Here is a 12,520-nt window from a genome sequence, read left to right as displayed (position 1 = left end):
GATCAGCATCAGGCGCAGCTCGGGGGATGCTCGTCCCGCCGCAGCCAGCTCCGGGCTAGTCCCGGACACCCACGGCGCCTGTCTCCGCTTTCGGTTTTACTTCTCCTGGCTCCGGGCACCGTATTTCCTCACGGTCTTGTGCAGCTTCCTGACGCCTCCAAACTGAAGGTGATAATTCCTGCCGCGGTAAGTGGATGCCATTCTTTGCTTCTTAGTACAAAGCCAAAGCACTACTCAGCAGTTTTGGGCCATTTCCTTCATCCTGGATTTCTTTTAACTTTCACGTTAGCAAAGTCGGTATCGCTGGTGTTTGCTTAATGAGCGTGCTTTGGTACTTGTGCTTGGATTGGTGTCCCCAGCTGGCAGGAGGTGTTTCTGTGTTCAAAAAAACCCTAAAAGCATTATAACCGTGGAGATACCGAAGGCTCCCCTACTAAATTCTCAGTTTTAAAAAAGTTTGTTTTGTTCCCCCCCCCCCCCCCCCCCAGCATTAAAACTGTCAGTATTTCTTTTGTCCATTAAATGTTACTCTGCAATGGTGTCTCTTAAGTCTGGTAACAGGGGTGTACTTCCTTCACTGGATTCCAGCCAAAGCATAAAACACCCAAAGCTACTCCAGGTATGCTACAATGAAGACTGGAGGAAAAGGCAGCTCTCCAGGTCCCACTGTAAGCCCCCACTGAAAGCCAGTCAAAGGACTCAGTTTGTGTTTGTGCACTATGTTTCTTGCACCTTTCAAACTTAACAGGAGGCAGCAGCTGCTAATGATCTTGGCAGCTATCCAATCTCCCTAAACCAAACCCTCAGAAGGATGTAGGTTAGAAGTAGCAATTTTGCAAGACAAGCCTCCACTTTCAGCACATCAGGTGCAAAGAAATGAGGCAGGATGAGTGGTCCTTTAGTTTCCTCAGCTACAGGGACTTGGGCATGGCGTTCAGCAGCAGCTCTAGTGGGTCAGGATGTTCCTTCCCTTTCCGTTACCCAGCGGCAGGTACATGTAGAGCTAGGCTGTGTGAGCTGCCACAGACGGGTCCAGCCCACACGCAGTGCCCAGCAGACACCTATGTTTTTATTGAAGTTTATTTTAAATCATTTTTTGAAATCCTTCGTGTACACCTTTGCCATACTTTACATTTTTCGTTCCCTTGCTTGTACCCCACTTTCACTTCATTTTACTGATGTCTCTTCCTAGATGGATAGGTTATCTGTAGTGTGGTTTTTTGTCACTAGAGTAAAATGGGTGCCCCCCAAAAAACCAGGTCACCTACACAGCCCTATTCTGCTGGGGTCGACCTGCTAAACCCGTTTGGCTGCAGTTCCTCAGAGTGTTTTGTTATGGTAGTAAAAACTCTTTTCAGAACATGCCAGTTCTGGCAGATTTTTCTTTTCCTGTGCAAATGAGACAGTTTAATGTCTTGTTTCATTTCTTGTTTCAATGTTTGCTATTGGGCAATAATCTAATGTGCTCAAAGCTAGATGTTAATTAAAAACAGGTTCCAAGCAAAGGAAAACAAGAGCTGTAGAGCTAAGAAGATCATATTTCTGTGAGTTAGTCTTTTGAGAAGATCTTCTAGATCCCCTTTTAAGTCTAATACAGTTAAATTCACTTCTATATCCTGTAGTGCCCTGTAGCTTGTAGTGGGGCACTAATACTCTTCTCCTGGGAGCCCAACATGCTGAGGCTTAACTAACTGGTAAATTGAGGTTGGCAGGTACGTTCCAGACTTGTTGGCAGAAGGCCACATAGATACATGTATATGGAGATTGTGAAGACACTCAAAGACTCAGAAGTGCAAACAGAAGCTTTATATTAAAAGGAAAAAAAAAAAGAAAATAATGATGCAGAGGAACCTAAGCCTACTGTTCTCTGCTAAAGCATCAAAAAACATTCTGGCTAGCACTCTCAAAGCGTTTGTTCTCCCTCTCCTAAAAATTAATTCCATAGATAATTATATGGAAGATACACTGGACTATTGATTATCAAAAATGCTATTTAATTAGACAAACTCTATGACAAAGCAGGCTAGCTAAACCCTTTTGAGCTCTTACAACACTACTCCAGTCAGAATTTGTGTGGAATTATTTTCTTCCTTATCCAGTAAAAATGTATTACAAGATCACCAGGTGAATTTAAAACTTCTGGATCCTAAACCAAAACTGAATAAAATACAAGAAAGTCTGAAATTCATCAGGAATGTAATGAATAAATAGGCAGAGGCATTGAAGATTAGAGCACAAGTGGACAGAGGTTGATGCTCAGAAGATACAGGGTAGAGTACATGAGTTTCTGAAATGTGTATGTTTTCCTGGAAGTATCTAGATAAATGTATTGACTTTATAGACAATGTTTTTTTCTATACTTTGGCTCTTCTATGTTTCTTTCTCTGATTAGATTGGTACTGATTTATTTTGTCTGCTCTTACTTTCTCATACAGACTTCTGTAGCCTGGTATTCCTTCTTTCACTATGAGATGGAAAGATGGTTAGAATTTCATGTAGCAGGCTTGTAAACCAAAAACTGGCAAAAGTATAAAATAAAGAAACAGCATATTAGGTATTCTTACTTCATATAGCTATAAACATTTTAAGTGTAGTCAAGCTCAGAGCATAGTAATTAACATTGAACAATCTCTGTATAGTCATATTTAATATATTTCATGTGTCTTATACAAGGCAAAATTAACCAGAAAATGGAAAATGTTTGGAAATTTGCATTGATAATAGGTAATGTGTTGGCAGCTTTTTGAACATAATTATTTTTACATAAGACAATACTATTGTTTTAAAGGAAGACTCTTAATTTAGAGAGATTATTAAATTTACCTTTTCTGCAAAAATGAATGCTACTTTATGGGCAAAAATGACTGAATGTTTCCTCAGTATAAAACTCTTATGTTTTATGTTGTTTGGTTTTTTTTAAGTTGGCTTGCTTAGCCTTCATTTTAAGATATAAGCCTATAATTTAAGGTATAACTTATGTCAAAATGATTGTAATTTGTACTGTGTTTATTTTGCCTTTGCAGATAAAACAATGGGAACTGCTGTTCTTTGGTGGAGCAGCTTATCTGTGAGACTGGTGTCTGTCTTCTTGCTGTGTGCATCAGCTGGAAAGCAATGTCAGATCCAAAATGAAATGGCTGACTGCAGTCACCTAAAGCTGACTCAAATTCCTTCTCACCTCCCAGACAATATAACGGGTTTAGATATTTCTCATAATCAGCTAAAACAGCTAGGTCCTGCAAATCTGACCAAGTACAGCAAGCTGGTTTACTTGAATGCAGGCTACAACACCATCTCTAAACTGCAACCAGAACTGTGCCAAAATGTGCCCCTTTTGCAGGTTCTGAAGTTAGAACACAATCAGTTGCATAAGCTCCCTGACAGAGTCTTTGCCTTCTGCACCAACCTGACTGAGCTAAATCTAGGATACAACAACATATACATAACAAATGATACTTTGAAAACTCTGGAGGTAAGCTTTAAAAATTCTGTTCTTGTAAATAAAGTATAAATTGGGAATTTACTGTGTTTCCACTGTGTTTAGCCTATTTGCATCTGAAAATACCCATGATACAATCTCCATTGTTTTTCTAAAGAAAAGGCTGAGTGACTTCAAGTGTTACAGCATACTGAAGTCTCAGCTATTCTTAGGAACCAATGCACTCTATCCCTCTTTCCCCTATTGCATCCCATTGAGGCACCTCTCCATACAGGATTTGTGCTGAAGAGTATCAGTGGAAGGTGGCAGGGTGAAGTGGATATTACTGAATTTGATTTGCTTGGGGTCTAAAAATGGTAGCTACACTAAACTCTCAAGGTCAAGGTATAAGTACTTAGACTGTGAAGGCCAGTGCTTAGTCTGAACTTAGTGTCTCTGAAGACTTTTGAGATGGAGAAGGAGTAAAAAAATCTTTACTTCACCTGCTAGGTTATATGTGGTTAAATATTCTCTTGTAACATTCATGACCAGCACAAGATGCAGGAGAAGACTATCCCATTGTCTTTGCACCAGGCAGAGAATCATGCAAAAGGGCGGGCCAAGGACAATTAAAAAAACCCAACCAACCAACCAAGCAACCAACCAACGAAACCAAAACAACAAAACAACCCACCCACAACAAAAAACAATAAAAATCCCCAACAAAACGAACACCCCCCCCAAAACAAACCAACCAACCCCACAAAACAGAATGTGTGGGTACTAATTGTTGTACAATTCTGAACTTTTCTGCTAAACTCAGTATTTCAGTTCAGTTACATAAAATGGACTTGAATTGTAGGACTGATGCCTCTCAACTAAGTATAGATGACTACAGCCAGTTTTGGTGCTGGGAACAGAATCGAAGTTCTGGCCTTCCCTGCTTTGCTGCTGCCCTGTTCCTGATGGATGCCAGGTTTGAGGCACCTCAAGGAACACTCTGTGGAGTCGTCTTCAGAGCAGCATCTCTTTTGCAGGTGCAGGAGGAGTCTGAGTACCTGAGCATGAGCTGGAGTGTTGCAAGGCATACAGCACTGTTTTTCACAGGCTGCTACTGTACTCCTCACCTTCCTCACTTCAATTTACAGATGCTGTACAGTGAAGATAGTTTTAACTGTGGACAGCTGTAGGCTTTTATCACTTTATCTAGAGTTTTCAGTGAATTAAGGAAATTTAGATTAAGTAATTCTTTGGTTTACAGTAGATATTTTAGCGAGTTAAGACCATGAACTCAAAAGAAGTTATGTATGTGGAAGGCTTTTTCCTTCAAAAGCTTGAAAGCTGCCATTTCTCCATTTACAAATTTGTTTTAATTATAGTATTGCAACTAACTGGTAGTCAATTAGACCCTAATTGTCTAACATATTGTACAATATAATTTTATTGTCTATACTTTTCTGTTTACATTTTCTCCACAGAACTTGAATATTTTGGACTTATCTCATAATTCTCTGAAGTCAGCAAATTTAGGATCGCATCAACATTTGAAAAACCTTCGTGTGCTCATATTGGATAACAATCAAATCACTGAGTTAAAAAAGGAAGACTTCAGTTTTCTTAGCAACACCTCATTGTATAGTCTTGATTTGTCATCAAATCCACTGAAAGAGGTAGGTTGCATTTCAACAGAAATTCAACAGGTGCAAGTATAAAATGTACCTGTCATTATATGGCATTTACATTACATAACATTTTTGATCCACTGAGGTCCAAGATAATACCATTCTTTTGTATACAGTATTACTTCTCCAACAGTGACACACATAATTATTTTTTATTCTATTAAAATCAGTAAGAGCTGCTTCCACGTAAATCAGAAGTCTCAAGCAAGTAGCTCCATGTACTCTTACCAGGTATTTCCTATGCAGTATTTTTGGTGTGCGCTGAAGGTGAACAGCTGGCATACTCTATAAGTTGGGCTAGTTACACAATCTAGGTCTCACTTCCTAATTAATTACAGAGAATTCTCATTTTTGCCTGTGGGGTACCCCAGAGAAATAATCACTGCAGAAAAGTATGCCCATGTGTTTCAGAATCAAGTGGGTGTTTTCTCTGCTGCCCATCTCACTGTTCTCTTTGACCCACTTCTCAGTGTTCTGAACATGAAGAGTGATGTCAAGTGTGGCAGTTCTCAACTGGTTGATCCTTAGCCTATGAATACTGAATTAGCTTGTGTTTTTTTCCCCAGTTGATTGATCTATAAAGGATGTGTACATTGAAACTACAAGAATATGTTATAGCGGCATAAGCTTGTACTGCCGCAAAGAGGCAATTCCACCATCCTCTACTTTGGCTGCTTCATCCCTCCCTCCCTATGGTACAATCTTTAATGGGGCTATGCACTGAATCACAGAGGAAGCTACAGACTTTTGGACTTGGTTAGCTTATAGTCAGGCTGGTTCCCTATCTGTTTCGCCATGTGACTGCATATATGGCTATATTGCCACCAAGGGTACACTGTGTGGGGGAGTAGATGGGACTGCTTCGTTCTAGGGCAGTGCCACTTTATGCTAGTTTAAGGTGCCCCACTTTTACAGTACTGCTGTCTGAAAAGCAGCCTTACGCATTTCAGCCATTCTGACAAATGGAGTATTTAATCATTCTGCTGATATATGAATCAAGAAGAATCAAAGGGCCAGCACTATGCGGAGACTTAGGATTTATATTGTGGGAGCCAAGTGTGTAGTACAGCATTTCATGAGTGTAGCTTCTGACCACACAGAGAAACTAGGTTCCTTCTTGGCTTTTGAAAGGCCTAGATAACTTTGTAACAGTTCATCTGTTTGGTTTTTTTTTCACTAGTATATTGATATCTCTAGCAAATACCAGTAAAAGAAAACTGAAGAGATTATCTCAATTTCCAAGATACTATAGTGGAAGAGTTTTAGTAGGTGGTTAGAAAATTGTAATTTACTTGAATCTTACTAAGCAACTTTCTATCTCCTAAAAGAGTACTGCTAAGAATTGTAATAATGATGTCGGAAACTTTAGAACTCTTACCACAAGTGTTACAAACTCCAAGAAGTGTTTGTCAGAACTTGGCTGTGGAAAAATGTGAGTGTAGGTGTTAACATTCTGCTTGAAAATCTCCTTTAAAAACCTTTCCAAATTTTTGCATAATCCATATTCTTTACCTTTCAGTTTCACACAGGATGTTTACATGCAATTGGAAATCTCTTTGGCCTTGTACTGAATAATGTTGAACTTGGTGAAAATCACACAAGGAAACTTTGTGCAGAATTAGCAAACACAGCGATTCAGAACCTCTCTCTAAGCCATGTGAAGCTTTCATTCATTGGCTATTCAACTTTCCAGGGACTGCAAGGAACAAATCTTACAGTTTTAAACCTTTCCCAGAATGCTCTGTCTGTGGTAGAAGATGACTCATTTCAGTGGCTTTCAAGTCTGCAATACTTAAACCTGAAGGGTAATAACATTCACTTGTCTTCACGTTTATTTTATGGATTATCCAACCTCAAACATCTGAATCTGATAAATTCACTTAGTGGGAAAATTGAAGACTCTTCTTTTCATTGGCTACACAACCTGGAGTACCTTATAATGGATAATAACAATTTCCCAGGAATTACTGCTAATATGTTCACAGGTCTGAACAATCTGAAATACCTGAGTCTCTGTAACTGCAACATAAACTTACAAAAAATAACTAACAAAACATTTTCATCACTTGCCAATTCCAGTTTACAGGTTCTCAACCTCACAAGAACAAGAATCTCTACATTGGAAAGTGGGGCATTTTCCTCCTTAGGACACCTGAAAATGCTCGATCTTGGTCTCAATGAAATTAGTCAACAGCTCAAAGGTCCTGAGTTTAAAGGTCTCAGTAATATACAAGTCATTTATCTCTCCTACAATAAAAATGTGACTTTGCGAAGTGAATCGTTCACCTTTGTCCCAAGTCTTAGAATGCTGATGATGAGGAAGGTGGGTTGCAGTAATCTGGCACATTCTCCTTCACCTTTTCATCCTCTGAAAAATCTTACTATCCTAGACATCAGCAATAACAACATAGCAAACATAAAAGAAGACTTGTTTGATGGACTTCACAAACTCAACATTTTGGATTTGCAGCACAATAATTTAGCCCGACTTTGGAAACATGCAAATCCAGATGGCCCTGTTCTATTTTTAAAAGATCTACCCAACTTGCATATTCTTAACTTAAAATCAAATGGCCTTGATGAGATTCCAGCTCAGGCTTTTAAGCGTCTCTTTCAATTAAAACACTTGGATTTAGGATCAAATAATTTGAATTTGCTTCCAGCAACTCTGTTTGATGACCAAACCTCTCTGAATTCATTGAACCTTCAGAAAAATCTGATAACCTCAGTAGAAGAAAATGTGTTTGGCCCACCTTTCAAGAAGATAAGAATACTAGAGATGGATTCCAATCCATTTGATTGCACCTGTGAAAGCATCTCTTGGTTTGCTGATTGGCTTAATGTGACCCACACATATATACCTGGCTTGCAGTCCCAGTACATTTGCAACACCCCACCTAAATATCATGGTAGTTTGGTGTTACATTTTGATAGCTCAGCCTGCAAAGACAGTGCTCCATTTAAACTTATGTTTGTGATCACTACCGCTGCTGTGATGCTGCTCATTTTTATAGTTCTCAGTATCCATTTTGAAGGGTGGAGAATAGCTTTCTACTGGAATATTTTAGTAAATCGGATACTTGGATTTAAAGAACTTGACAGACAACAGGAAGAGTTTGATTATGATGCCTACATTATTCATGCAAGACAGGACAAGAACTGGGTGTGTAAGAATTTAATGTCTCTAGAAAAAAACAACCACTTTCCTATTAAGTTTTGTTTAGAAGAACGGGACTTTGAAGCAGGCATATCTGAATTTACAGCTACAATTGACAGTATAAGAAGGAGCAGGAAGATCATTTTTGTTGTTACTGAACAGCTCTTGCAGGATCCTTGGTGCAAAAAGTGAGTATCATATACATTTTTTTTATGTAAAGGTCAAATTTCTTAACAGATTTTTTTTAAAGACATTATTTTTTTTTCTGTGTAATGTAATAAAAATACAATTTAATTAAAAAAAAAACAAACCCACTTGTAATTCTACCTTAATATATTTACTTAATATCTTGTACCTTCAGAGTTATTCTGTTAATTGTTCCACATGTGCAACAGAGGAAATTTGAATCTCTTAGTCAATATAATTTTATATTTTTTCCCTTATAAGTTGAGCTGTCATCTGTGCAGAATGCTTCCCTTAAAATGACATGTTTGAGAAAAGGCAAGAGGGAGTGAAATCACTATCATCCAAAGAGGGGTTTTATTTGCCTTTAAACGGTTGTTTTCACCTTTCTTACTGCAGCAATCTTAGGGTAGCAATGCTAAACAAGGCCATATCAAGACAGTAAAGTTAAGCTGTATTTTAGGGGAAGGTTTTTTTTCTTTAGTTAGCAGGTAACTATTTTAAGATAAGTAGTGACAATTTTATATCACAGAATAGACATTAATAACCCTGTTTGAGTCCAGTCCTTGAGTTTACAATGTGCTATTAAATATTACAAGAATGATTTATGTTTTTTCCACATAAAAGAAACCATGTATTTTTGTCTTATTTTTGCTTCAGCTTTAAGGTGTATCATGCTCTTCAGCAAGCTATTGAACAAAGTCGAGACTCCATCATATTGATCTTTCTCCATGAAATCCAAGATTACAAATTGTACCACGCACTTCACCTGAGAAGAGGAATGTTCAGGTCACGCTGTATCTTGAACTGGCCAGCCCAGAAAGAACGAGTCAGTGCATTTCGTCAGCAATTAGTCATGGCACTTAAATCTCACAGTAAACCGCACTAACTTTTGACAGCACAGTTTTGAATTATGGGGCCATTTTGTTAAATATTTTCTGTCACTGGGAAACTAACAAGCCTTCAGGAAGTCTTGAAAAAAGTGTGCCATGCTGGAAAGATATGTAAGAGTCACTGTAATTTAAAATTAGTTTTCTATATACATGCTTTTAGTGATATTTTAATTCACGAAAACTGAAGTGGCATGTTGAAGTCAATCATGATTGGAAATCATTTCGGTCTGTGTAGCAAAAACATGGTAGAAATTCTGAAAAGCAATGAGAATAAGTGATATTCTGATGCAGTGTAAAGACAGACTACTTTAAAAGGATATGCAAAAGAAAATGCAATAATGATAAAGTAGCAAATTCTGTGTAGAAAGTAGGGTGGATATTATTTTGCTTTCATAACACAAGGCAAGATTCAGTGAAGTTAAAATTGGAAGGCTTTCCATGTGAAGCATAGTAAGTAACATGGGAAATTACATTTCTGTAGTTGAAATGAAGAAACATAGCAGTGGTTCAAAGTGAATTCTAAAGCCTTTTTTAAAAGAGAAAGCCATACAAAGAAACTTGACCCTGTGAGCAGCCTGTTCAGAATAGCATTGAAGGTTCGCTTATGCCTTGTGAGTGGGGCTAGTACTGGTGGCTATCAAAACTAGACTTTCTCATGAGTAAGTCAACTCATGTAATCAGTGCAGTATGATTTAAAAAAAAAATGTTTACTCTTGCATGAAGAAATTCAGAGAGCCAGCAGAAGGATACTGATATTGAGAGATGTCATCTAAATGTGCGTAGAACTCTATTCAGGTCTTTAAATAGAACTTGAAATCAGTATGAGACACTGGTGCACCTGAATAAAATGAGTAAAAGCATAGATATTTCTGTGGTATAGTCAGAAGACAACTTTGTGGGTGCCGTGTGGTGCATCAGACACGCTGGAGGGAAGGGAGGCCATCCAGAGGGACCTTGACAGGCTGGAGAGGTGGGCACAAGCCAACCTCATGAAGTTCAATAACAGCAAGTGCAGGGTCCTGCATCTGGGTCGAGGCAATCCCAGGCACAAATCCAGGCTGGGCAGTGACTGGCTGGAAAGCAGCCCTGAGGAGAGAAACTTGGAGGTGCTGGTGGACAAAAAGCTGAACATGAGCTCTCAGTGTGCACTTGCAGCCCGCAAAGCCAATCAGATCCTGGGCTGCATCAGGAGAAGTGTGGCCAGCAGGTCGAGGGAGGTGATTCTCCCCCTCTACTCAGCCCTGGTGAGACCCCACCTGGAGTACTGTGTCCAGTTCTGGAGCCCCTATTACAAGAGGGATGTGGAGGTGCTGGAACGTGTCCAGAGAAGGGCCACAAGGATGATCAGAGGGCTGGAGCACCTCTCCTATGAGGACAGACTGAAGGAGTTGGGGCTGTTCAGTCTGCAGAAGAGAAGGCTCCCAGGTGACCTAATTGTGGCCTTCCAGTATCTGAAGGGGGCCTACAGGAAGGCTGGGGAGGGACTTCTCAGGATCTCAGGTAGTGATAGGACTAGGGGGAATGGAATGAAGCTGAAGGTGGGGAGATTCAGGCTGGATGTGAGGAGGAGGTTCTTCACCATGAGAGTGGTGAAGCCCTGGAATGGGTTGTCCAGGGAGGTGGTCGAGGCCCCGTCCCTGGAGGTGTTTAAGACCAGGCTGGGTGAGGTTCTGTCCAGCCTGATCTAGTGTGGGGTGTCCCTGCCCGTGGCAGGGGGTTTGGAACTAGATGATCCTTGTGGTCCCTTCCAACCCTGAATGATACTGTGATACTATGTGGTGCTACTGTAATTGCATATTGAAAGCTTTGTTTCTGGTGGAACAACAACAAAAATAATCTGCCAAAAGAAATAATGTTAAACCATATCAGACATAGTACAGTGACAACAGTTGCAGGTAGTGTGGGAGAAAATGGTCAAAAGTATATTAATTTCAATTTTTGTGTGTCTTTTTTCTTTATGACTGCATATAATTTTGCTTTTGTAGCTAAAAATAGAATTGTAAAGAAATCAGATTAAAATATGTCATTTAATTTCTTATACATTAACGTAGGTTGTTTTTTTGTTTAACTTAACATACTTTACAGAAACACAAGCTAATTGGCGAGTGCCAGAGCACTAGGATGCAAGCCTATGGGCTGGGAGCTTTGATCTGGAAAGAGCAGGGAACCAGCAAAGTGTGCTCTGAGAGTCTGTTTATAATGTTTGTGACAGGTTGCAATTTTATGGAGCATTTGAGCACAATTTATTGTAAGTTAAACACTTGACAGTCATGTGTATGTCTTTGTTAATATTTAACTGCTGCTTCAAGGGCCTTATAAAATTTTCTCTGGTTTTAGTACCTTTGTGATTATTCAATAGCTCAGGAATCTTTTTTAAATGGCTTTTCTTTTCCCCGTAGCATTCCCCTCATCAATTTCAATATTACCTGTTTCAGAGCCAATTTACTGCTCTGGAATACAGTTTTCAAGTAGTTCAATATTTAACCTTTTAAGTATTTAAGTACTTAACCTTTCTCATGATTTGTTATATGTGTAGATGAAAAATGTTGGTTTTCAATAATTTTGTGCGTCCTGTGATGATAAAAAATGTAAATTAGAAACATAATGAAATAGATTTTGCATGCACTGGAAAAGTGAAGGGAGTGTAGACTGTCTTCACTTGCCCAGGAAGTCCTGAGTGACAACAAAAAAGGCTTTGTTTACAGTTGAAGTGATAGATGATGATTCCCTAATTACAGTAATAGGATTATCCCCATTGTGATGCTTTCATCTCCTCTTTCTGACCTTTTCAGGCAAGTGACAAATTCTTTCTTCATGATTAGGCCATGAAAGTTGAGGAGGCAAGACGGTAAGGATGGGGTGCCAGGTATGCACCATGTCAGTTGTTCTTTCTCTTATTTAAAGACTAAACATGTGAAAGAGTTCCACTGCTTCCCAGATATGTATGACACGTAGCAGAATTTCTCATTCCACATCGACAGAAATAGATTAGAAAATGTTAGCAACACACGGATATTAAAAAATACATAAAGATGCAGTGAAAGCATGGAGAAATGTTGAGGTGAAAGGTGATACAAGAGGTCTGACTACTTGATCAAATGGTCTTTTCTGTCCCTTAAGCCCTGACAAATGACAGTGTGTCTAAATTCTATATACCTACTTATACTCTGCACCTGTACATTTGTTT

General features: G+C 39.1%; 1 protein-coding gene across 1 annotated transcript; it reads left to right on the top strand.

Moving 5' to 3' along the window:
* Positions 1–97: 97 nt before the first annotated feature.
* On the top strand, positions 98–10,522 carry TLR3 (toll like receptor 3). The gene is made up of 5 exons (XM_068136926.1): positions 98–186; positions 3,024–3,472; positions 4,897–5,088; positions 6,620–8,445; positions 9,101–10,522. The coding sequence occupies exons 2-5, from the start codon at positions 3,032–3,034 to the stop codon at positions 9,327–9,329; spliced, it is 2,688 nt and encodes an 895-aa protein (XP_067993027.1). The 5' UTR covers positions 98–186; positions 3,024–3,031; the 3' UTR covers positions 9,330–10,522.
* Positions 10,523–12,520: the final 1,998 nt, after the last annotated feature.

This window comes from Melanerpes formicivorus, unplaced genomic scaffold (assembly GCF_026170545.1).
Source record: "Melanerpes formicivorus ecotype bairdi unplaced genomic scaffold, bMelFor1.0.p_v2 SCAF_4, whole genome shotgun sequence".
In the NCBI taxonomy this organism is placed as follows: Eukaryota; Metazoa; Chordata; class Aves; order Piciformes; family Picidae; genus Melanerpes; species Melanerpes formicivorus.
Note: the sequence above shows the minus strand (reverse complement) of the source record. Positions and strands in the feature narration are given on the sequence as shown.

Excerpts from the sequence above, each read along its gene's own strand:
- TLR3 (XM_068136926.1), top strand. The coding sequence starts at position 3,032 with ATGGGAACTGCTGTTCTTTGGTGGAGCAGCTTATCTGTGAGACTGGTG. Across the intron at positions 5,089-6,619 it reads CATCAAATCCACTGAAAGAG|TTTCACACAGGATGTTTACA; the intron begins GTAGGTTGCATT and ends TTTACCTTTCAG. Across the intron at positions 8,446-9,100 it reads CAGGATCCTTGGTGCAAAAA|CTTTAAGGTGTATCATGCTC; the intron begins GTGAGTATCATA and ends TTTTTGCTTCAG.